This window comes from Rhineura floridana, chromosome 4 (assembly GCF_030035675.1).
Source record: "Rhineura floridana isolate rRhiFlo1 chromosome 4, rRhiFlo1.hap2, whole genome shotgun sequence".
NCBI lineage: Eukaryota > Metazoa > Chordata > Lepidosauria > Squamata > Rhineuridae > Rhineura > Rhineura floridana.
In genome coordinates, this window is record NC_084483.1 from 106,837,891 (window position 1) to 106,865,209 (window position 27,319).

The 27,319-nt window shown below is 41.3% G+C and overlaps 1 protein-coding gene across 1 annotated transcript in view; it reads right to left on the reverse strand.

Moving 5' to 3' along the window:
* Positions 1–3,261: 3,261 nt before the first annotated feature.
* IFNGR1 (interferon gamma receptor 1) overlaps positions 3,262–27,319 on the reverse strand; it is a 28,581-nt gene continuing 4,523 nt past the window's right edge. Inside the window, exons 2-7 of the mRNA XM_061623957.1 lie at positions 18,136–18,250; positions 17,816–17,988; positions 16,108–16,280; positions 11,990–12,167; positions 10,430–10,548; positions 3,262–8,013 (exon numbers count right to left, since the gene is read on the reverse strand). Coding sequence (XP_061479941.1) covers positions 7,534–8,013; positions 10,430–10,548; positions 11,990–12,167; positions 16,108–16,280; positions 17,816–17,988; positions 18,136–18,250 — 1,238 coding nt within the window. The 3' untranslated portion in view covers positions 3,262–7,533. The remainder of the gene's footprint in view (positions 8,014–10,429; positions 10,549–11,989; positions 12,168–16,107; positions 16,281–17,815; positions 17,989–18,135; positions 18,251–27,319) is intronic.

The window sequence follows — 27,319 nt, forward strand, 5'->3', positions numbered from 1 at the left end:
AGCTGATGGGCAATTCTGCAGTTCTTTCAGCAGCGGGGTGACATATTGGCAATGTGCTACCCCAGTGAGCTGCACCAGCTGCACCTCAGCCCCTCATAGAGCACATTACAGTAATCCAGCTTGGAGGTTACCAGTGCATGGACAACAGTGGTCTGGTTATCCCAGTCCAGAAACGGCCACAGCTGTCTTACCAGCCGAGCTGGTGAAATGTATCCCTAGCCACTGAGTCCACCTGGGCCTGTAGTGACAAAGATGGATCCAGGAGCACCCCAACTATGAACCTGCTCTTTCAGAGGGAGTACGACCCCATCCAAAGCAGGCAACTGACTAATTATCTGAACTTGAGAACCACCAACCCATAGTGCCTCCATCTTGCTAGGATTCAGACTCACTTTACAGTACTGGCCCTCATCTAGCCCATCTCTGAGTCCAGGCACTAGACCACGGCCTGCACAGCCTCTCTGATTCAGAGAAATAGAGCTGAGTATCATTAGCCTACTGCTGACACCTCGCCCAAAATCTCCTGATGACCGCTCCCAAGGGCTTCATACAGATATTAAACAGCATGGGAGACAAGATGATATTGTGCAGCACCCCACAGCACAACTGCCAGGGGGCTGAAGGACAATCACCCAATGCTATTCTGTGAAAACGACCCTGGCAGTAGGATCAGAACCACTGTAAAACAGTGCCTCTGATACCCATCTCACCAAGTCAGCTCAGAATAATACTATGGTCAATGGTATCAAAAGCCACTGAGAGATCAAGGACAAGGTTGCATCCCCCCTTCTGATAAACCATCCAACCAAGGCTGATTCAGTTCCATAACCAGGCCAGATGTTACTGGTTTGAAACTCCCATTATCCCTGACCACTTGACACAAATATGATCTCTATGGTTTACCCTGTGGTGTGGTCTTGATGTTTGATGTGGACCAAGACTGTTCAAGGCTTATTGAAGCAGAAAGAGATGGACAGCCTGCATGTGCAGGATTTCACCCAAAGCTAGATTTACACTTTCTGTGCAAGTTTTTAAAAGTTCTGTGTGTATAATTCTTCCTTACACAAATATATTTTTTATTCTTGCATATGTCTTGGGAAATAGGTTGCATGTGTGTGGTGGGGCTCAGAGAGTTGAATAAATGCATCAAAACTTCACCTCTCGAGTAACTGCCAGATTTTTAAAAAAACAATTATTACTATTTGCACCAGCAGAAATTTCTTTTGCCCCTATCGGAGTTAAATTAAATCTGTTGAAGGCTGCAGACACACTATCTGCTTCAAAAGCAGCCAGACTGTTTTCTCTGGCTTTGGTTAAAAACACATTTAAAATGTGTTTGTCCATAACTGGACACACTTCCCTTCCCCACTGCTGATCTCAGACCTTTTAGGACTGCCCCCAGCAAAGTGCTGGGCCGAACTATCTCTAACCAAGCTATAGCAAAGCGTTTTCATTAACACACCATGGAGCGGCAATGAGATTATCTACCAAACGCTTTGGATTTCATCTTCAAGCTGATTTCTGAGAAATGCACTGGAGTGCATTGCCCCAAGTTTTGGAATAAAAAGGGGTAGAGTTTGAGTAGCATCGTGTGTCTTCGACTTCAGAAAAAAAGCTGGAGATGCTCTGAAGTGCAACTGCGTCTCTACCCTAATATTCCATTTGAAGGCTGTTGGCAAACTGCAGACATTTGGTTTCAACACTATGCTCAGCATTTTCTTTTCCCCTTCCCCTTGTTGTTTTGCTTAAGTTTCCAAGGGACCACCAACACCAGACCAGTAGGGAATTTGTTTCTTTTAGTGGGCAAACAATACACTGGCCAGACTGGACTAGATTGGTTCTATTGCTCCATTGATTTATTACATTTATATCCCACCTTTCCCTTCAAGATCAAGGTGGTGTAAATGGTTCTCCTCTCCCAATTTTATCCCCACAATAACCCTGTGAAGTAGTTAAGGGTGAGAGACAGTGACAGGCCCGGGGTGAGTGAAGATTCAAACCCTGGTCTCCCAGGTCACTGACTCTCAATAGCAAACAGCTGAGTTGGTTCATCATCATCATATGCTCTTTTCCCTTGCAGTAAAAAACAGGCAGAGATTTCCTTTGCTTCTATAAACATCAGATCAAAATATGTTCTCTCACTGAGGCAGCAGTTTATAAATGTACCAAGACACAGGAGTCTTCCCCTTTTGGCACAAAAGGGTGCAAACTTAAAACAGCAATTTAAGTTCACCTATATTTCTTCTTGAACAAGTGATGGGGAAGACTCCATGTACCATCCATATCAACATACGGCAAGGCATGTGCTCATTAAATTGTTGGGGTATATGTGGCATAAGCTCTGAGGAGGCACCAACAGCTGTTATGAATGAGGTATGTTCTCTGCAGCTCAGTCTAAACTTTCTGCTCTAGTTTGGACTTGTATGGCATCACCACTTGTCTCCACATATAGGTGCTTTGAGACCCAGATGTGGTGAAAGACGGTATTAATATTTGAAATAAATATTCTGCAATGGTAGCACCTGGCATTCCTTGTGCAGCCTCCATGCATTGGGATGGGGACAGAATGAGAGAACATGTTGCCTAATTTCTCTCTCAAATATGGAGAAGTGTGGTCTAGTGTTTCATTTTTTTTTGCCACAAAATTAGAGTAATGAATTGCCTGCTGCTGTACTGGGGAGAGACGTAGTTCAGTGACAGAGTATCTGCTTTGCAATGAGGAAGTCCCAGGTTCAATCCCCAGCATCTCCAGGTAGAGCTGAGACCTGTCAGAAATTTCAGGGAGCTGCTGCCAATCAGTGCAGACAATACTGAACTAGATGGACCAACAGTCTCACTCAGAACAAGGCAGCTTCCTATGTATTATGGTAACCTGAAATGACCACTGGCATAGTTACATTAAAGGTAAACAGTCCACTAGGTTGCCTAGGGTTCCAGATTGCTACAGAAATGGCAGCGGAGTTTACCTGTTCTTGTGCCTCTCTACATGAAAAGGTGCATTTTTAGAAATGCCCCCAGGAGTAAAGCACTTTTTCCATCTCCGTTTTGTTTTTGTGAGAGCTCAGAAGGCTTACATGGAATAAAACTGACAGTGGAAATAAGACACCAAATGATGTATTTGCTTCTGAGAGCAATTTAAAAAATAAATACATTTCTCCATTCTTCAGTTCAAAGGAGACAGAAAATTTTAGGGTATATTATTAGATCAACTATGCCATATTTTTTATAAGGCAGCTATTGCTAAGAAAAACTAATCACAGCTTCCAGCCTTAGCTGAAATCAATTACTGTCCAGATGCTAGTTTTCCAGATAGTGCTGAACACAAAGCAAGAGCGCCATCTATTGACAGTTTTTTTCTGACTGATTTGGCTACATAGACATCCAAATTCTCCAGATAGTTAAATGAACTTCTCCAAAGGCCCCACAAGTTTACCCAGCTGATATTAAGAGATATTTGCAGCTCACTTCCTTTCCCCTTACTTAGTGATCTTGTTGTATTGTTATGTAGTTTTCTTCCTTTCTTGCAGCCTCTATTTTTGACTTTTTATTTCAAAACAAAACTCCATGAAGAAAAAACATTTTAACCAAACTGGTATATATGTTTGTATCATAATAAACATATATTATGAGAAAGTGCTAATACAAAGGTGTTGTAAAATCCTACAAGCATAGAGAACATGTTCCATGCCTTTCACTCAAACCCACCATTGCTGTATCTTTGTGGCCAACGGTGTCACACAGGTTTGTCCAAAGGACAGGACAGAGGGCTGGGGATGGAGGGCTTTATACACCATTACAGATAACTGCACAGCAATAGCTGGCTAACCATACGTGGCTCTCAGATATTAATAGCGAAATAAACATAAAGGAAAGAAAAATGCTGAGCATGGGGGGTCAGTGGGAGTACCATATTAATTACCCAATTGTTAAAAAACTAGGACCGCACCAAGATGTTTTCTAATGAGCAGTTCTGGTGCTGTATGTATAACATACATTTTGGTGCATTTTGAGACCCCACATCATTCCCAGAAAATCTCCCCAACTGTACTTTTTCCTGAACTTAGACACCTATTTACTTTCCCTCTCAGAATGCCGTATTTTTTTTTATCCACTGGAGCTGCTGCATCCTCACAATGTGATGGCATCCAAGCACTCAATAATCAATCTGATCTGTCAGTGTGACATCACTGAGGGCAAATAAATCCAATTTGGAGTAAGAGTTTTGTTTCTTATATTGTACACTGATTACTGTGGATAGATGACAGAATTCATGTCAGGAGAGGAAGGGGAGTATACCTGCTATTGTAGCCTGTATGATTGCTTAACCACTCCCTCCCTCCAACGTAGACGCTTCTTCACCTGCAGTTCCATCTTCTATACCATACTGCTGGTGCGATGGGTGAACACTTGTTTGCAGTCTGCTCCAGGAAAAAAAATCAAAGTAAGTTGGGTTTCCTTTTTGTAATCTGCTAACAGGGCTACATGGCATCAGCGATGCAGGTTCAGACTGCAATTTATCTGTAGGATGTTCAAAGGCAAAGAAAAGCATTTAGATGCCAAAAAAATATGATTTTGACATTGTATGTTTGTTGTCACATAAGATTTTGTGGCAACTCATTAGTTTAGGAGGTTCAGCTGCTCTTACTGCAGTTGCTAAGTGGATCCTGTACTGCACATAAGTAATTAATCTGCAGGGGGGAAAAGGATAATCTCAAACTAGATAAAACCATTCCCCTTGAAAGCATACCATGTTAAACTAGCAGTTAATGTGGAACCACAGTCCTTGTCCATTCAGTTTAATATGGTCTCCATTTGGCACCAGTTTGTGCTTCCCTTTCTGCCCCTTTTGACGCTACACTTGATTTCTTTTTTTTCTTGGTACTAGGACATATTATGTCTTATTATAGGCAGACTAAAGGAACATGCCAAACCGAGGGGAAGTCCTGAACATAAATAATCTAAAAAGCAAATGAGATATATAGGAAGTGGATAGGGCTGACCAGATGCTAGACCATATGATCAACACCAAGAGTCATGGTGCAGTGTAAAAAACTGGGCATTTATATGATACAGCTGGCTATGCATAATCTTCTCCTAATTTATGAGGCTGGAGCATCTGGTGTGTTACTGTCATTCTATTAGCTGCTCCCTCCCCCAGTCCAAGTGACCTGTGTCTTGTTGCGAGTATCAGGTTTTAGAAAAGCTTCCCAACCAGTCAGTGAAATGAAAATATAATTTCGGAGATGCATTACTGCTTATCTATCGCTCATGCCTTTCAAAAGTGAACATAGTCTCTGAGAACAAACACAGTGCGTAATTTCTATTCTAATTTACACATTCTTTATTTTATAGATTACTCCAGCTCACATTTGCAACTAAAAGAGAACTGGGTTGTCTTTAGCACCCAGCCACGTGGCGAGGAGAGTTTTATCCATTCCAATCCGAGGAATCCAATGACATTGGACCAGAAAGCATAGTTAGGGGGAGGTACCCATATACAGAGGCATTAAAATCAGCCAAACATAGGACAAGGCCTAAGGATACTGGTGGGGAGGGTACAATTTAATGCTTGAGGATATTTATTTATTTATTTATTTAACGAATTTAGATTCCGCTCTAGTTCAAAAATTTAGAATTCAGAGCGGAGGAACAATAAAACATAGTCCAATACAGGATCAAATAAAACTAAACAATTAAAAGTACAAGTTAAAAAATATTGTTACTAAACAATTTTCTAAGACATTTCCCTTCAAACGTTAAAAGCTTGGTAAAATAAAAATGTTTTAATCCGGCGGCGGAAATCGATGATAGAAGAAGAAAGTCGTATCTCGGGCGGAAGTTGATTCCATAAGGAGGGAGCAACAACCGAGAAAGTTGTATTTCTAATAGCCGTATGTCGAATGGTAAACATCGATGGAACAGTAAGAGTAGATTCGGTGGTCGATCTGATAGGGCGAGAAGACTGAGATTCATAAAGACGATTAGTCAAGTATGTCGGTGCCAATCCATGTCGGGCTTTGAATGTTAAAACCAGTATTTTAAACTGGTGCCGAAATCCAATGGGGAGCCAGTGCAGATGATAGAGAAGGGGCGTAGTATGGACCCACGGGCTGGATCCGGTAATCATTCTTGCTGCTGCTCTTTGTACCAGCTTAAGCGGTCGAAGCGATTTGGCGGGAAGTCCGATGTATAGAGAATTGCAATAATCTAACCGCGAGGTCACTAGTGCTTGGGTAACTTTTCTTAGGTCAGACATTCCCAGGAACGGTCGAAGTTGACGAACAAGTTTTAATTTGGCAAATGCAATTCTGGAAACGGCCGTAATCTGGGGTTCTAAAGTCAGAGCTGAATCCAAAATTATACCCAGACTACGGACTTGAGTCTTTAGAGGAAGAAGAACTCCATCTAGTGACGGTAAGTTGCCTGTTTCTTGGAGAGGACTTTTTCCGATAAGAATGACCTGTTTTTTCTGGGTTAAACTTTAGTTTATTTCTGTTCATCCAGTTCTGTACTGCCACAAGACAATGATTAAGGGGACGAACAGCTTATTTTGCATTCAGTGGAAAAGAGCAATAGAGTATCGTCCGCATATTGATGATAATGGATTCCAAATTCTCGAATAATCTTACCTAAAGGTTTGAGATAAATGTTAAATAACATTGGGGACAAGACGGAGCCCTGAGGGATGCCAAACCGTAAAGGCCAGGGTGTGGAACAATAATCCCCGAGGGCAACTCTCTGAGACCTGCCCTCTAAAAAAGAGCGGAGCGACTGCAATACTATACCTCTAAATCCCATTTGATATAGGCGATCCAAAAGGATGTCATGATCGATAGTATCAAAGGCAGCTGATAAATCCAATAGAACCAGCAGGGATAAATTACCCTTGTCTAGTTCAAGTCGAAGATCATCAATTAAGGCGACTAAAGAGAAACTTATCCCCTTTATGTATATACCTATTGTCCAGATTTTGTGAGATTTATTGAAGCCAACCAGTATGAGTATTACAGCAAAAAAGTATACAGGTAGCTCATGGCTAATGCCCTTCTCTGGAGCACAGTTAAAGTAGGTCCTTGGTTATCATGAAACTGTCAAAGCGCAATTTTATGCATGTCTTCTCTGAAGGAAGATTCATTCAATGTGACTTACTCCTAGGTATGCATGTATAGGAGTGCAGCTTATTACTTCTTTGGCCTCAGGAAATCATAGCTTTAAATTTCGTATCGTAAGAACGTAACTTATCAGATATAAAAATACAGCAAGTGGCCCATCTAACCCAGCATCCTGTTGTCAGAGTGGCCAACCAGATGCCTATGGGAAGCCTGCAAGAAGGACCTGCACAAAATCCTCCGGTCTTGTGTTTTCCAGCAACTGGAATTCAGAAACATACTGTTTCCAACAGCAGAGGCAAGAGAAAACCCACAAATTGTCATACCAGGAGAATACCTGATAGGTGTGAAGTGCTCATAAATATTTGCAATGGATATCTGCAATAACTGCTTCAGAATGTTCTCAAACGGAGAAATGTATCTCTTAGGCTTCTGGCATGGTACTGGAACTCTGTCTATTCAGTGATTCTTCTACATCTGGAGGAAGCCAACGATGCCTGTCATAGCCAGACATAATTTTGCAACTTTCTAGGAGTGTGGATTGTTGCATGTCTGCTCCGGGAAGATCCAGATTTGGATTACTGTTACACATCTCTTCTTGGCCACTGAGAGATTTAAAATAATTGTCATTCTCTTCAGAGCTTTGTTCACCTTCAGAGATTTCCACAATAATGCCTTCTTGAAGGCTCACCTCTCCTTCGTTACTTAAAGCTCCTTGAGAGTTATCAGCATCTGCTTTTTTTCCAGAGTCGCCGAGGTCAAGAATCTTAACTTCTCCAATGGGATCAATCAACTTTTCATCTTCACACTCTGACAATATGGGTGTAATGGACGAGGAAGTTATAACAGAGCCTTCTGGTTTTGAGTCAGAACAGACTGGGTTCATGTTCCTTACCACAGCAGCCTTAAAAAAGGAAAAGGAAAAGGAAAAGGAAAAAGAAAATTAGCCACTGGTTATATTCCTTGGAAACAACAGATATCCCAACAACTATTTGTCATCAGATTTACCATGAAGATGTGGAAGTACACCGATTTGCTCCTCTTTCTGTTATTTTCCCTGTGCCTTTCAAACATTACTACTAGATTTTAAGCCATTGTGGCAAGGGCTGGTATATTCTACGTTTTGTACAGCACTTAGAGGAGTATTGAGTGCTAAGTAAAAAAGCAAGTCCAGTTTCGGTTCCTGTTAAGTCCAAAGAATAAATCAAGGAAGAGCTTACTTTAAGATACAGGCCACTATGTGTTCATCTCAGAACTGGGATGCAATATGGAATAGAAGGAAGAATTCAGTGATAATTTTGGGTAGGACTGAAAGGCTGCATAAATGCAAAGCTACTTGTGCAACCAATCTGTTCCCACCCGCCTGCAGCCTCCTCAAGAACCTCAATCGAGGGTGGTGGGGGCTTCCTTGCAGTCAGGGTGGTGTCTCTGAGGAACGACATTGCCCCAAAATCATACAAAACCCCTCACACCAGTGGCTTTGCTTGTGCAAGGTTTCTCCATTTAACTGTGGGCGATTTCTCCTGCTTACAACGCTGCCCATACTGTTCATGACACATTTTCAGGAGACTGTAGAGGGGAAAGAAAGACTGGTTGTGTGAGCGGCCAATCACCTGCCCAACCTTTCAATCCAAGCCATTGTCTTCAACTTCCATCTATCATTTTGACATGAATAGTGAACCAACTCATGTTGATTCTTATCAAGAGGATTCTAGAGTGACTCATATGAAATTTCCTTTCAGCTACTAATTGGAAAATTAAGAGGCAAGGAATTCCTTCAGTTTATTCTATAGCTGGCATTCAGAAGGATAGATGATTTTGTCTGGGTCCTCATTCTCGTTTGAGGAGTACCTCTAAAATGAATAATTCTTAAGGCAAAGGGAGTAACCAGTTGCTGTAGTCGATGACTCTTATTGCGATAACTGGATTTCAGCTTTACTTGAAACTGAAGCAATGACTTCATGGTACCCATTGAAAATGTAACATCTTAGCAAGCCCACTGGGAACTTCTAATGGAACACGATTGAGATCCAATTAACATACACTTCATGTTGGTACTTACAGCATGATACAGGAAAAACAATGGGGCCCTATGCTAATCATGTGAAAGTGGGAATACACATTCATGTCTACATTGCAATACAGACAGGAATGCAAACCTGATGCGCACTGCAGCCATCTGAGAAAGCATTTGGTGTGTTGCATCTAGATGAGAACTCAATATGAATGAACATGCAAGAGGTTGTCTGCTTCCATATGTTGATGACATCACGGTGGAGTGGAGTGCAAAGGTAGATAATTCTTGGTTTAAAACAGAATTCCTTAAAAATACCTGAGAAGTCTCTGACTTCAGTCACACCAGTGTTACCTGTTGATAGTTATTATCTGAGGGTTGAATCAATACCAGCAAGAATAGTACCAGAATTTTGGGGCCCTGGACAATGTGCACTGTATAACTATAGAATTCAAGAAGGTACAGTGATGGTCACCAGCTTGGATGGCTTTAAAAGGAGTATAGACAAATTTATGGAGGATAAGGCTTTTAGTGGCTACTAACCATGAGGGCTGTGTTCTACTTCCACTGTCAGAAACAATATATCTCTGAATACCAGTTGCTGGGAATCTTGGGTGGGGAGTACTTTTGTGCTCAGGTCCTACTTTTGGGCTTCCCATGGGCATCTGGTTGGCCACTATGAAAACAGGATGGCCTAATCCTGCAAGGAACTTCTTATCCTCTTAAAGTGTTTTGGTATGCTTCTCCAGGTATAAAAATGGAAGCAAACTTAATGTGATACTGTTTCCTGATACTGCATACAAATAAAAAATGTTTTTGGCAGGAAGTTTATCTTATAATTACATTTATATCCCACCTTTCCTCCAAGAAGCTCAAGGTGGCATACAGAATTCTCCCTCTGCCCATTGTTTCCTCACAGGAACCCTGTTCAGTAGGTTAGGCTGTGAGAGTGTCGCTAGCTCAAGGTCACCCAATAAAAGCAAGCCTCATGGCTGAGTGGGGATTTGAACCCTAGTCTCCCAGGTCCTAGTCCAGCACTCTAACCACTACACCACAATGGCTCTTATAAATGATCTCTCTTATAAAGATTAAAAATGGATATAATTTAGTATTCTAAATACTAATGTAAATAGTACTGTAATGTATTGTAAATATGTATATGTAAATATCCTGCCCAGCAGCTATAATGCACGATATAAGCTATAAAGCAAGATATAAGTTTTCTAAATAAAAAAATTAAGATTTGAATCTGTTAGCTATTTAAACATTGTATATAAAGAGTTTTAGGCTCCAGCACAGAACTTACCAGAGACTTAGGAAGTTTAATGTCTCTCTTTTTCTTGCTTAACCATATGCAGATTCCCGCAAGAATTACCACCAAAATAACAAAGCCAACAACACCAAGAGTGATAGATACTGTTAAATCTAGAAAATTAAAAGATAAACATTTGATACATTAATAAGGCAGTTTATCTACTACTATTATTTGACATATCTAGGTTTCCTACACAGGAGCAAGGATATTTTTCAGTAAGTTAACAGATTTTTCCTTGGCAATGTGTAGCTAACATATAAAACAGTCTGGAGCACAATCTGGACATACAGTTATACAAATACACTGTTATCCATGAAAGCATGATAGAAGAAGTTTAAAATAGATGCTGGCTATAAAGCATTTCTAACTTGAGATGAATAGGCTTCTATAAAGTGGGAGTTCTGGGGTGAGAAGGGGAAGGACACTGAGGAAGTTAACCTGGCACGATAGGTTCAACTCTCATAATATGTATCATAATATCAACACATATTGTTTGATGAAACTGATGAAGTTATGTAAATCGAAACTTTACCTAGAAATTCTTGTTTTCACTTTTAATCTGCAATTCATTCCATACATACACACACATGACAAGACTTACACTGTTTTCTGTTACAAAACCCCAAATGTGCCAAAAAAAGTGGATTTTGGCAGGCAAGATGCCTATTTTAATTATCTGTCCAAATATATTTATTACACAAATGAAGGAAGGATGCCCAGTTTTTCCAGAGTCAACGATATCTTAAAGACTACACTAGTCTTATTTCCAAATGCAGTTTTTTCTAAAATAGATCACTGAAACTTTTGGCCCATGAAATTTGGGAAAGCTACATAGGGGTTTTTATTTTTAAATCAGAATTCATCATGAAACCAGGTTTTTGGCAGGTAAGTGCCTTCATTAACGGCCCTCAGACTCTGGCTGGTCAGAGTTTAACACTTGCATAAGCCAAAGTATTTTTTCTTTGAAGGAATAAATGTTAAACAGTTAATTATTCTAACTATAAAACACTGCCTAACATCCTGTTTCCAATTGCTCTGACCTACAAACTTTGATTCTTCAACATATTCTTCTAAGACCACAATCCTATATCTTACTTACCTGGGAGTAAGCTCATTGAATTGAGACATGCTTACTTCTAAGTAAACATGCATAGGCTCCATCTGAAATGCACATTGGGTTGTATATAACCATGTTTTACTCAAACATAGACCAGTTAAATGAATGGAACTAAGTTAGTCATGTTCATTCCTTTCAATGTTCTACTCTGAGTATGACTTACATGGTATACAACCCACTCAGCATGTTTTACACAGGCTCTTCAGCAAGATGAAATGCAATCTTTGCACTGCATTTCTAATTACCATTTCAAAATCATTGCTCTTTTTTAATATTGGACTGCTAATCTGATCTAGGAATCCCATCAAAGACAAGGAGTACCCAGCCTTTGTTTGTCTGTTTACATGTCCAGCATCTTGTCCTAGTGCTTCTGTGTGATCCTCTGCTTTGCACATTATGAGGCTTTCAAATTAATCAAGTATTAATTTCTTTACCTATTGAATGTTTAGATGGAAGACCAATACAGCTCTCTTTGGATTCTTCACCTTCAATAGAATTCTCATCTGAAAATCCTTGAGCCGAAACACAGTACGAGGTATTCCAAGAAGGAATGTGAAGACTTATGGTACATGTTCTGCTTAAGCATTCTTCATCTGTCATATATAGCTCACGCTGTTAAAAAAACCACAAAACTTAAAAAAAAAAATACAAAGAAACAAGGAAGACTTGCCTAGTTTATTCCCCAGCTACTAACAATTTGATCACTTACTTAAGATTTACCAAATGAAAAACTTGCTACTCAATGAGGATGGCAAAATGATAACAGATGACCAAAAAAAGGCAGAAATCACAATTCCTACTTTGGCTCAGTCTTCTCCCAAAAGAGGGTCTATGACCCTCCTGGCAAACATTGCAGTTTGAGATTGATAGACAAATGGTAAAGGAATACCTAATCACTTTGAACAAGTTTAAATCTTCAGTAGCCGATGAACTGCATCCTGGAGTATTGAAAGAACTAGCTGAAGAACTCTCGGAACCACTATCTATTATCTTTGCAAAATCGTGGAGGATGGGTGAAGTGCCAGATGACTGGAGGAGGGCTAATGTTGTCCCTATCTTCAAAAAGGGCAAAAAGGAGGAACCTGGGAACTACAAACCAGTCAGTCTGACAGTGATCCCTGAAAACGTTCTGGAGCAGATTATATAGCAGTCAGTCTGTAAGCACCTTGAAAACAATGCAGTGATTACTAGAAGCCAACATGGAAATATCAAGAACAAATCCTGCCAGACTAATCTTATCTCATTTTTCGATCGGGTAATCTCCCAGGTAGACTATGGGAATGCTGTGGATGTAATATATCTCAACTTCAACAAAGCTTTGGACAAAGTGCCCCATGATATTCTGATTAGCAAGCTAGCTCAGTGTGGGCTGAATGGAACAACTATCAGGTGCATCTACTGTTGGTTACAGAATCGTACTCAAAGGGTGCTTATCAGTGGTTTCTTCTCAAACTGGGGGGAGGTAACAAGCGGGGTACCGCAGGGCTAGGTCCTGGACCCAGTGCCCTTCAATATTTTTATTAACAACTTGGATGACGAGGTGCAGGGAATGCTTATCAAATCTGCAGATGATACAAAATTGGGAGGGATAGCTAATATCCTGGAAGATAGAAACAAAATTCAAAGTGATCTTCATAGGCTGGAGCACTTTGCTGAAAACAACAGAATGAAATTTTACAGGGATAAGTGCAGAGTTCTACACCTAGGGAAAAAACCAAATGCACAGGTGTAAGATGGGAGATACTTGGCTCAGCAATATTACATGTGAGAAGGATCTTGGAATTATTGTTGATCACAAGCTGAATATGAGCCAACAGCGTGATGTGGCTGCAAAAAAGCCAAATGCTATTTTACACTGCATTAACAGAAGGTTAGCTTCCAATTTGTATAAACTACTAGTTCCCTTCTGTTTGGCACTGGTTAGGTCTCATCTTGAGTACTGCATCCAGTTCTGGACACTACACTTTAAGAAGAATGCAGACAAGCAAGAAGGAGTTCAGAGGAGGCAACAAAAATGATCAGGGGGCTGGAAACAAAGCCCTATGAGGAGAGACTGAAAGAACTGGGCATGTTTAGCTGTGAGAAGACTGAGGGGAGATATGAGAGCACTCTTCAAGTATTTGAAAGGTTGTCACACAAGGGAGTGCCAGGATCTCTTATCAGTTATCTCAAAGTGCAGGACACGGAATAATGGGCTCAAGTTGCAGGAAGCGAGACTTCGACTGAATATCTGGAAAAACTTCCTGTTAGTGATAAAAGAATGGAACCAATTACCTAAGGTGGTGGACTCTCCAACACTGGAGGCATTCAAGAGGCAGCTGGACAGCCACCTGTTGGATATGCTTTAAGTTGGATTCCTGCATGTTCCAATCCTACTATTCTATAAGACTTGGTGTTTTTTTACATTGTGTCTTTTCTTATTATTAGTAACACCATTACAATATCCTACCATTTGTATTTGTTAAATATTTGTGAACTTCATTCAGCTCTTTACCCTAGCACAAACTAAAGATTAGTTAATGTTTACTTTATCCTGCCTTGGTCACTGAAATGTGTCAGGCTTGCCTAATTGTGTCTCACACTTGCCTAATCCTGTTCTGATGGAAAGCCCTGCCATAGGTCCCCAAATGCAGCTGGGCTCCACATCTTTTGTCAGACTTTTCCTCCTCCTAGATAATTTCTTCTTCCATTCCTTCATTCTTGTGCTGCACTTTCCTTAATTGCCATCTCCTAAATTATAAGCCAGTGAACCCAGTGTGTCATTTAAAAAAAAATCTTCACTGGGGTTTTTTTCTTTTATTTTAGAAAGAGCAATTTGTTTTAACTGTTTTTAATATTGAATCTTAAGTTGTTGTAACCCACCCTGGGACCTGTTGGTGAAAGGCGGGTAATAAATAAACTTAACAACAACTGCTATTATTGTTACTGCCGTAGCAAAATAACACCCTCAGTACTAGAAGAAATAAACGTTTTTAAAAAAGGAGGAAACGGAATCTTTAATTCTATCCCAGTGTACACAGTATTTTAAAAACTGTATAATACACACAGTTTTTTTAGGATGTGTCTTGCTATGACGAGCATTTCCTCAATGTACCTTGGATTGTCCATAAAAAGCTCTATGTCACCAATCACTCACAGGTGCCATGGTGCCTGCAAAGCCCTTCACTGGTGCTTCCAGCAAGTAGCCCAAAATCGGATCTTTCATTTTTTCAAAAAGTAAGCCCTCCTAGAAGGAATGTTACCGAGCAAAATGTGCAGGTACGCTCTAAGCAATTTCTGTGAAATGAGCCAGCCTTGCTGCTCCTGCCTGTCACTGTTATTAGCCAATTATTAAAGACAGAGCTGTGATTGATAAGCGAGGTGTTTGAATACCAGGCAATAGCAATCCTGGGGTCCCAAAGAGCTGCTGTTCCCCACCCCTTTTTTAGTGCACTTTTCCTACTTCTCCCCCCCCCCATAGTTTGCCCCTTTGTCCTAGCAATCAGGAGCCTGCATCTTTCATGTACTGGGTTCGCCTGAGAGCAGGTAGTGCCTACAAGTTATTTTCTGCAAATACTACTACATAATAAGCATGCGTGAATGTTAAAGAATTCCCCCCTCCTCCCAAAGGCAAATGTGAAAAATTTGCAAAGAGGCAGGAGCTAAAAACCAAGGAGTCATTAAGAATTCACTGTATCATTAACTTACTATACAGTGGTTTATATGTCTAGACAGAAGTCCCTTTGTGTTTACTGGGGCTTACTCCCAGAAACGTGGATAAAGGATGGCAGCCTAGGCTTTGGTTTAGCATTGGCATTGGAGAACAACAGGTTTCCTGTGCCTTTAACAGCTGTATGGCAAGCAGAAATTCAATAGATCAAGCCTTTTCCAGTATGGAATTACAATTATGGAAAAAGCTTCACCATGACTACTTTCTAATTCTCTGTTATGCCATGCTCCATGGCAGCCATTCTGTGACTGGGGCCCCAGCATTCTCTCAAAATTTGAAATGTGCCTTTTCATACAAAAAGGTTGGCGACCACTGCTCTATGGAGTACTCTTAGTTTAGAGATACATGGAGATTCTGAACACAATAAAAACATGGCTGCCTTGGGTAAAAGATTCCAACGATCAATTGTTTTATGGGAGACCTTCAACATAATAAGTATGCCAATCGTCCATTTATGCTATTAAGGTTTGCAGCAATTATAAATATTTCCCAATTATGGGAAAATAGTGCTATCCATGGTACACATGTAGACTTACTTTGAAAGAAAGACAAAATAAATGTAGATGTCATTTACTTTTATCATGCTAACATAAAAAAAAGCACATCTCAAGAATATAAAGCGTCCAGTAAGGAAGCAGAAAATAGTAATATCAGTAATTCTCCAAAGCACACCCAGATGTCCAGCTATTAAGCAACTTCTGATTTCCTAAAACATGCGTAGAAGATACTTCATGTGTTCAACGGAGAACTGAAGCTCATCAGAACTATGCCAAAATTATTTTCTAAATGTCACATCAAAAATAGCCTCTACATTAGGAAGAGACGCTACAGTCTTAAATATACCTTTTCTGGGCTTCCACTTTTCCAAAGGAACACTTTGTAAGCGAAGTCGGTGAAGTTTGCCCTTACATTAAGTGGGGACTTCCTCCCGTGGTACGGAGTGAGAGGATGTTTAATATCAACCTTGATTTCCTGATCTTCAATGGAGAGATTAAGTTTTGGCGGTCCTATTCGGCCTGAAACAGTTACATTTCCTATTAATATTAAAGGTTCACAGTACAGTACCAAGAAAGCTAGATATAGTCAACTTTCAAAATCTACCAATGTGATAAAAATGTGATTAAAGCAGTATGAGTAAATCTCAGTATCTTCCAGGCACCAATTTGTGAACAGAATGTAACCAAGTGCCCGTTTCTATGTGCCAAAATGCCTAGAACTCAGTGTCCTAGAAAAGGTGTTCTATGAATCTTTGGGAGCACAAGGATAATATGAGGCTTCCTGTTCCATTTTATTACTCCTGTGTTGTCACTGCCCACACCTCCTACTGGGAGAAAATAAAAAGCAACAGGAGCCAATCCAAGTCAGCAGCCCTACAAATAACTCAACAAGACTGTAGTTACCAGAGTAGCCAGTCTTTCCAAAATACATTTCCATCAAAATATCTCTTCACATATATACCCCTCTCTTAGTGGTTTTAGCAATAATGACATTCTGGTATACTTCCCCCTCTCCCCAGGAAGAGAATCTGAATACACCTTCTGTGTAAGACTGGGGGGGGGGGAAGCGCTTCCACCAAGCCTGTTAAGACTGCTTGGCCTAACATGAGCCTTCCTGGTGTGCTGCCCAAGCATCCCTTACCCATGCTTCAAGAGACTCTTTCTCAGGGAAATAGTCAGGACTAAAGGAGCATGTGAGGAGCTACTACTTTCCTGCAAAGCAGCACTGTGGATGATTCCAGGGGAGCCTGGCAGGAAAGAGGCAGCAGATGACTTTCTCACACTGATCAGCACCCCTCTTCCTGTAACCTTACAAGTATAAAACGAGCACAACAGATTTTAATTCAGCCCACTCCTTTTCTCCCAGATCGCTCTTTGCCCCCGATCCGTTTCCATCCCCCCTTCCATCTGTCTGTCTTGCAGGGAGATGTTTACAGAAGAGAACATTCAAAAATGTTTTTCTCCATCTGCAGTCTGAAGTGGTGTGGTCAAGATTTTGCTGCCTCATTCTACTGCACATAGAGATCAGGCCTATGATGCAATGGCCAAGCTGAAAATGCATCCTCTTCCATGAAGCTCATTGGGTTGCTTGGATATGCTATTTTTTTCCACCTAATATACATCACAGGACTGTTGTGTTGCAAGAATAACAACTGTACACCTTTTTAAAAATTATTTGAAGTGCTGTAGAAATAATTAAAATGATAATAAAGAGAATAGATGTGAGGGTATTCATTATGAAAATCTTGAAGCTATCCTCATGAACCATAACAGGAGCATTAACAAGGTCATTTTAATAGGAGGACGTTACTATTTATCATCACTGATCATGCAAAAATAAGTTCCAAATCTAGCAAAAATAAGTTCCAAATCTAGCAAAATTCCACCCATGTCTCCCCACCTCTCCAAAGCTGAATTTATTACCAGCAAATTAAGCCATTTATCATGACCTGTACAGAGCTAGTAAGAGTATTATAATCATTAGAAGTATTATAGCTAATATTAGATTGCTAATATTCAAGATCTAAAAACCTTACGTTTCAATGACAACTTACCATGCCTGGTCACGTGAAAATTTTCAGAATGTATATATTTAGATTCATTCAGTCCAGAAAGAGCCTTAACTAGTATCCAGAATGAATGACAGCGATTATCAATCTTGTGGGTGAGGTCACAATAGTGTTTTGTTATGTTTACACAGTTACTGACTTCTACAGCAGTAGGCGCCCTGATAAAAAGATAAAAAAATGACAAATTTACAAAAAAAGTTTTTTATTTTTAATCTGCTGATTAAGGCAACAATTAATATTGAATGAGCAAAATTTTTGGGAAAGCATTATACACAAGGCACAGTTCAAAATCAAAAAAGTCTTACCCATAGCACAGGATCTTCACCACAAAGAGAGTCTTTGATGACTTGCTTTCATAATCCCACTGAACAGATGAGTTGAAATTGTACGAATCTATGACAATATTCGTTGGTGGAGGCACTAAAAGGGCAAAGATTATTACTGCTCTGATGCAATTGAATTAAATGAAAGTTGAAAATAGCAGGATCGGAGTCCTGCAGGATTTTCTTGTGTAATGGTATACAATGTACATATGTGCATTCCTATCATGTAGGAAACACTTACACTTCAAATTTGGATGGAGGGATTTGCACATTTTGACCTGTTTATTTTTATTTTATTTAATAAAGTGTTGGGCTACACACCATCTCTCAGCCCAATCTGCCCTTCAGGATGAAAACAGCAGAGGGGAACCATGACCACCCCAAGGAAGAAGGGCACCCTTAAAATGTTGAGGAAAGAATAATCTACAACCATAGCGTGAAATCAAATACTTATTGGGATACACTATGAAGAAATATTTATAGAGGCATGACTAGCAAATATGTTTATTATTTACACAACCTGTAAAGATATTTATAGTGCAATCCTATGTTTGTTTAGTCCTGCCTTTCCCAACTAGTGGGCCACCAGATGTTGTTGGACCACAATTCCCATCTTTCCTGACCATTGGCAATGCTGGCTGAGGCTGATGGGAGTTGTGGTCCAGCAACACCTGGTGGCCCACTAGTTGGGAAAGGCTGGTTTAGTCAGAAGCTATGTATTCAGTGGGACTTACTAAAACAGGGAAGTGTGCAGAGAACTGCAATCTCAAGGGATAAGGAACTTGTTCTTTCAACAAGCCTTTTAAGTTGAGACATTTTCTCAGTCTGCGTCTGTGTAGGAATTGCTTTTTAATGTTTTTAAACCTTTTCTTTTTTTAAAACCTGTGCAGCCATGGGCAAGCTGCATAGTCCCAAGGAGTCCAGTTGTCCCCTAGCTGGCAGTTGCAGACAAGGAAGGGGCTGGCTTGAGCAGCTGTGGCAAGCTGAGCAGGCCCTAGCCAGCTGGGGAGGACTAGCCTCAGCAGGAGGCAATGGTAAACCCCCTCTGAATACCGCTTACCATGAACACTCTATTCATAGGGTCGCCTTAAGTTGGGATCGACTTGAAGGCAGTCTAGTTTCATTTTTTTCATCTTCTGTATTATTATTATTTATTACATGCGTATACTGCCCCATAGCCTAAGCTCTCTGGGCGGTTTAAAAGGTAAAGGTACTGCCTTGAAGTCGATTCCGACTTATGGCGACCCTATGAATAGGGTTCTCATGAGGCTGAGAGGCAGTGAGCTTCATGGCTATGTGGGGATTTGAACCCTGGTCTTCCAATTTCTTCCCCCAAAACTTTCTGTACTTTGCTACAAACTGTTTGATAAAGTGTAGCCTATTGGTGACTCCTTCAAGCCAAAAAGTTGAGAAAATATCAAACAAGATGATCAGAACAAAATACCCCATTATCTTTAATGACACAAATTTTATTTTCTGCCAAAGCAAATGCTGCCACCCTCGGTGTAATTAAAGGTTGTTGTCTGATAGAAGAATACAAATCTCCTCTATTATAGATCTATTAGTGAGAGACTTTTTGACGTTAGCTAGAGATCTTATATCTAAGATCATTTTATATGGGTAATATCCTCTACCTAATTCACAATTACAAAAACTTTGATAATCAGGTATATCAATATGCCTCCCTTCTAAAAAGGCAGCTGGCACGCACTGTTTAGCGCAAATTTGTATATGATTCTCTTAAAAGGAGGGCAGTAAGGGCTATAAAGTATTTCTCTAATCCCATTGAATGAATGAATTTTATTATACGGTCACAGACCCATCGTACAAAAAATTCAACAGAATACATAAAAAATAAAAACATAGTATATTAATATAACAGTATAATCTATAAAAACACAGTTTAAAAGGAAGAATTCTTTCGTCTTAACTAGATTAAGTTTAAGAATTTGGCAACCATTTCTGTCCATAGCTTATCAGCATCGGGTAAGAGGAGTTGGACATACCAGTTATTTGATCTTCCAGGAAAGCGATTAATTATGGGAGAAATAAATCTAAGCCGTTCAGCATGATAAAGGTTGCAAAAAAGAAAAGTGTGAACCAATGATTCGACTTCAGAGTTTGAGCATGGGCAGATGCGATTTGCATAGGGAATGTCTTTAAAACGGCCGTCTAAAATCGCGGGGGGGGGGAAACAGTTGAATCTCGCTCTTGAAAAGAGTATACGATATTTCAGAATAGACAGATTTATCAAATAGGATGCACGGGCAGGGAATGAGAATTGGAGATCAAAAAACATAGGGGAGCAAGTACTGCATGCCCTAGATCTGGAATATTGAGCATCAATATCATTAATACGTTGCTCAATAATGCAATTTGCTGAACTGGCGTCTAGTGAGGACACTAAGGCTATTGAAAGGCCAAGTAGCTTTAGTTTGTCCTGGAAACTCTTTGACCATGAGCTAATATATGAGTCTTTCCAAAGTAGATGTAAGTAGCCCATGTCAGGATTGGCATAGGCCACTTTAAGCCAGAATCTAAAGGCCAGTAGCCAAGCGGTGCATTCAACTGAGCAAAGCCCAGCCTCCAAACGGAGGCCTGCAGCGGATGCACAGCAAGGCATGCCAAAGATTGTTCTGAGGAAAGAAGAAAGAACAGATTCAACCTTGGTGTTAAAGCTCGGGGCCCATAACGGGACCCCAGAGAGAAGTTGGCAAAGAGTTTTGAGTTTAAATACTTGAATCGTGGCAGGTATGTATTGCCCGCCCTTAGTAAAGAAAAAACGGATTATTGCCTTAACTGAATTGAGAGCAGACTGGATCGCCGAGCAAGCATGAGAGGACCAAGAAAGGGTTGACTGGAATAACACCCCCAGATATCTAAACTGCTTGACTTGTTCAATTGTCTGACCCTTAATCTTCCATGGATGAACAGACCGTCGATGAGAAAAAACTAGAATCTTAGACTTGTTAAAATTGATAGTTAACGAGTTCTCAGAACAATAGTTCATAAAGGCACTTAAAAGGCGTTTTAACCCTATATTCAATAGGGACATTAGAACAGTGTTGTCCGCATATAGAAGGAGGGGACAATCAGATCCAACCAGTTTAGGGGAGTGGAAATTTGGAGAAGAACAGCAATGTTTCAGGTCGTTAAGAAAGAGGTTAAATAAGGTAGGGGCTAGAACACAGCCCCGACGGACCCCCTTGGAGGCTAGGATGGAACTGGTCAGGCTGCCATTCGCTCCACAACAAACGCGAAGGGTAGTGTCTTGATACAGGCGTTTTATAAGAAAAATCCCATTGATGTTTTCTGCAATGGGAACCAAAGCAAATGTCACATTTGGACCAAGATACGAGTCCCTACACTTGGAATAGAAATGGGTTTTTTTCTCTCAGAGCAGAAAGGAAAAGCAGACTTTCACCATTATTAGAACTATTCTCCAAGTTTATGGAATTGGAGTTCGCCCAAGACCCTTGCAAGACAGCTTGCAATTGTTTTTCAAAGCATGTAGACAGGTGAAGCTATTCAGATAACAAAGTTTCAGCCAATAAGAAGCTAGCAAAGTGAACACAAGGGTATTTTCTGTCCTTAGAAGAATCGGAAGTGTACCTAATACCTAATATCAGGAAAGAATTCTGCATCACAAATGGACATGTTAGAGAAGCCCCATCCTTCAGCACCATACTCTAACTAGAGCAGAGGTTCATTCAGGTGGTCCATGGCACATCTGTGAAGATCACGTACAATTTGAATTTTATGGCATTCAAACTGTAATACAAATATAAGAAATAAAAGAAACAATCAAAAGACAATGAAAAATCACACAGCATCCAGCACAGTGCTTGTGCATTCCAACTGCAACAACAGGAGTAAAAATAACTAAGTGGTCCACCAAGACCCTCAGCAATTTTCAAGTGGTCCGTGGGGGGAAAAAATGGGTGAAGCACTGAACTAGAGGACTAGATTACCATATTCACTGATAACAGCTGCAACAGAAGCTGCTGACTAGGCTCAGGGTTATGCACTTGTGGCAGATTTACTGGGCTTGCTGCCTGGAGAAGGAGGAGAAGGAGAGACAGAAGTTTCCTTAGCTTAAGGAGGGAGAGGGGCTTCTCAGGAGGCAGCTAGGTTCTGGACCACCACAGGTGTTCACAGGCTCTTTTAGGCTGGAGTTAAAAAGAAACATCCCCCTTAATTGCTTTATTAGTTGCAGAACCTGCACCAAACTTCAGGGAGCCTTAAATATGGTGCCGCTGATGGGCCCCTCACCTTCCACACCTCCCTCCAACATGGGCACAACTGCACAGTGGGCTTTTTTCCTGCTGCAATTTCAGCAGCAGTAATACTACATAGATTTCATAGTTCCATAGCCTGGGTTTTGTAAATCTATAGGTCAGGGCGCTGTATTTTGGGTAAATTAAGCTGGTGAGCAGCCACCAGAGAAGGAGCTGAGTTGAGCTCCCATTCAAAGGCAACACCACCGCCCATTGTTAAAACTGTCATTTGGAGGATGGTGGGCTCTTCGGAGTCTCTGGGGCCTCACCCAATGCTCAACCCAGGAAACTGCTGGCAATGGGCGTGATTAGGTGCTTGAGATTTTAGTACACTCATCCTCACTGCAATAGCCGCTCTGATTGTTCAAATGTAACTCAGACATGCAAATACACGTTTAGTGGTTACAAGCCATTCTCCTTGTCTCCAGGTTTTATCACAAAGAAATTCAGCACAGCCATTGCCATAGTACCGCATTCCACCAACGAGAAAAACTGAGGGCAGCACTTCAATGGCTTGTCTGATATATGTTTTTAAAATGTAAAAGCTGTCCTATGTTTATCAGAGCAGTATACAAAGAAGTTTAAAATCACACATACAATCAACAATGCAATATTAAGAGGAATTCAACTAGCTGAAAACCAAAATCTAAATAAAAAAAAAAAGTTTAACCTGGGACCAAAAAGAATACAGTGCCAGTCCCAAGCATATTTCCCTTCAAAGGGTGTTCCTCCATTGTGGCACCACCATAGAATCATAGAATAGTAGAGCTGGAAGGGGCCTTTTAGGCTATCGAGTCCATTTCCACTCAATGCAGCAATTCAAGTTAAACCATACCCGACAGGTGGCTGTCCAGCCAGGGCTGTGGAGTCAGTACTCCAAACCTTTGACTCCGACTCCCCTATTTTTCTACTGTCCGACTCCGACTCCACCCAAAATTGCTTCCAACTCCACAGCCCTGGGAAGGGCTGTAAATATCTTTTTAAATTGGAAGCTCTCACAGGAGCATTTTTATCGCTGCCTGAATATGCGCTGATCTTGGCATCACAGCATTTGTCTTCATCTGGGTCCTGTGTCATACACTGACACACACAATGTTTTCCATCTTGAGTTATGGTGAAATGCTCAACTACAGCTGACTTCATCGGAAGCTTCTTTGACATTTTGAATTTATATTTTAAAAAAATTGTCAATCAAAATTTATTTGGAAGCCGGAGTCGGTACAATTCTACCGACTCCGACTCCACCCAAAATTGCTTCTGACTCTGACTCCACGACTCCAACTCCACAGCCCTGTGTCCAGCTGCCTCTTGAATGCCTCCAGTGTTGGACAGCCCATTACCACCCTAGGTAATTGGTTCCATTGTTATACTGCTCTAACAGTTAGGAAGCTTTTCCTGATGTTCAGCCGAACTCTGGCTTGCTTAACTTGATAAACCATAACATACAACTCCCTGTAACCATAGACAAGACCCAATATGATGTACACAGAAGAGCCTTCTTGGATGATTCTAATCTATATCAGGTTGGTATGGGAGGAGGCACTCCTTCAGATATTTGGGCCTCCAAGCCCTTTACGACTTTAAAAGGTAAGCACCAGTACCTTGAAACAGGCTTGGTAATGAGCAGGGAGTGAATGTATACCTCTCTCTTAGTCTTCTGGCAAGAGGACAGAGAAAACCTGTCTGACAAAGTGCCAGGCTTTGTTTCTCTAGATCTAAGTAGAGAAATGCTAGATCTGGCATACACTCTATTCCTTTCTCAAGCCCACAAAAAACACCACATTAACAGTAGTAGCAGTGGTTGCGGTATGAGCTAAGATCATAACAATCGCATAACTCAGTGCTATGGTGGCAGCACAATAATGGGTGAGTACAAGTCATCATTTGTATTGTCCTCCAACTATGGCTGTTTGTGGACTAAGATAATCTAGTCACAGTGACCCACACTCTGGTAACTTCTTTTTTGAATTATTGTGAAGTGTTCTGTGTGGGACAGCCCTTCAAAGTAACCTAGTGCAAAATGCAACTGCCAAGCATAGCTGTTAGGGATCCCATAACACCAGTCATGTGAGAGCTACGTTGATTGCCAATTTGTTTCTGGGTCAAATTCAAGTGCTGGCATTGACCACAAAGCCCTAAATGACTTGGGGCACAGGTAAGGAACTCATCTCTGTATCACCTGCTCATGCTAAGATGGGGGAGAGATGATTAGATGAGGGAGGGGGTGCATCTTGTCCCATTACCAGAAGTACACTGGATGGTGATATGAGACAGGGCCTTCTTTATGGTGGTGTCCCAACTCTAGAATGCACTCCAAGTGGTGCACCAGGCACTCTCTTTATTTATATTCCAGCACCAGGCTAAGACCCACCTGCTTATCCTGGCATATATGAGTTGTTAGCCACTGCAATGCATCTGACTGGATTTTCCTGTTGTCTATCTGTTTTGATTTTTGATTTTTATATAGTTTATTATATGCTTATTTGTTTTATTGTTATCTTCTCATGGGTTGCTTTAACACTTTTACCCACCCTGGACGTATTAAGGGCGGGACAGAATATAACTAAAGAAAATTAATAAATCCCACAGTCAAACATTTTGGGGTGAAGGAGTACTGAATAATTTTGGAGCAGCCAGAAATATAGGAGTAACCTTATATGTTTAATATTATTTAAATACACTAACAAAAACATCCTCCTCCTGTATATTCCATTCCATTCCATTCCTTCTACACAGTGGGCATGCTCAATCCCTGTTGGACTGTTTTGGAGATTCCTACTTTCCTTTTAGGGTTTTTTACCTAAGCATCTTTTGCACTTCTGGAAACACTGATGTTTCCCCAAACCCTCCAATACCTCCCCTCTTGTACCTGGGTGATGCTGTTTTGGCTACATAAGGGTGCACACACATCTCTGAACTCCAGAAATAAGAAGGAATTATTTAAGAATCAGAGGCTAGTGCAGGAGTGCAATGTGGTGTGCCCTCCTGATGTTGGACAACAACTCCAATCAACCCCATCCTGCTTGGTCAATGCTTAGGGATGATAAGAGTAATAGCCCAACAACATCCGATACCCCTGGGTTAGCGCCTTTTGACTCATTGGCTAAGACATGGAAAAGGCAGAAGTAAGACTAGTTCTTAGTGAGCAGAAGAATATGGGTACCATGCTTTTCCTCCTCACTGCAAGTAACAGACTAGAGATTTACCCAATTTTATGTTTTTTAAATAAAAGCTGAACATCCAGGGAAGAACCCTAGACTAGAACATTCTTTTGGGAACCAGAACCCCTGTGGCTACATTCCTGAAAGTCTGAATAGAGTAAGGCCTTCTCAGATATGCGGTCACCCTTGAGGAGTGGAAGATCCTAGCTGGATGATTCAATAGCGAAGAGGGAAAGTCTGGCACAGGGTAAGGTGAGGGAGTTTGCAGTTATCTGTGCAAATCTGCTAGGCCACCCAGAATAACCTCTAGTACTACAAAGGACAACCAGGACTTCCTCCTGCACTGGATTGCACAAGTTATGTTTTCACTCATCTTAACCAAGTTGTGACATTTTAAGTTCAAAATGCATGCTTTTGGCTTCTTTGTTTGGTTTGCCTCAGGAAAAAGGGAAGAGCTCTTTTTTACTTAGCTGTAGAAATCTGCTTTCATAAAAGAACATCTTGCTGTTCTTACTGCTTTTCTCTATTTAAATTATCTCGATCCATTCCAATCGGGCTTCAGGACTGGACATGGAACTGAAACAGCCTTGGTCGCCCTGGTGGATGATATGAGGAGGGCGTTGGGTAGGGGAGAATATACATTCCTCGTCCTCCTGGATCTCTCAGTGGCTTTTGATACCGTCGACCACGGTATCCTTTTGGATCGCCTGGGGGGAATGGGAATAGGGGGCACTGTTTTACGGTGGTTCCGTTCCTATCTCTCAGACAGGCATCAACGGGTAGCATTGGGGGATGAGGTTTCAGACCCTTGGCCTCTCAATTGTGGAGTGCCACAGGGTTCTATCCTCTCCCCCATGCTATTTAACATCTATGTAAAGCCGCTGGGGGCCATCATCAGGAGATTTGGGTTGCAGTGCCACCAATATGAGGATGACACTCAGCTCTATCTCTCATTTAAGTCCTCACCAGGTTGGCTGTGGATACCATTTCCAAGTGCCTGAGGTCCATAAGTGAATGGATGGGAGGAAATAGGCTGAAACTGAACCCCGACAAGACCGAGGTACTGCTCGTGGGCGATAAGAGAAGGTTAGGAGATATAGACCTGGTGTTTAATGGGGTAAGATTGCCCCTGAAGGACCAGGTCCGCAGCCTCAGGGTCATTCTGGACTCCCAGCTGTCCATGGAGGCTCAGGTTTTGGCAGTGAGCCGGGCAGCCTGGTATCAATTGCATCTAATACAGAGGTTGCGACCCTACCTTCCTGTCCATCTGCTCCCACGGGTGGTACATGCCCTGGTATCCTCTCGCTTAGACTACTGTAATGCGCTCTACGTTGGGTTACCCTTGAAAACGGTCCGGAAATTACAACTGGTACAGAATGCGGCGGATCATATCACTCCGGTGTTAGGAGAACTACACTGGCTACCAGTTGTTTACCGGGCCCAATTCAAGGTGTTGGTGTTAACCTTTAAAGCCCTATATGGTTTCGGCCCAGTTTATCTGAAGGAGCACCTACAGCATCACCAAGTACGCCGCCTGACGAGATCAGCCACACAAGACCTCCTCTCGGTCCCACCAGTTAAAACAGCTAGACTGGTGCGGACCAGAGAGAGGGCTTTTTCGATTGTGGCTCCCACCCTCTGGAATTCCCTGCCATATGATCTTTGCCATGCCCCCTCCCTGGTAGGTTTCCGCCGAGCCTTAAAGACCTGGCTATTCAGGCAGGCCTA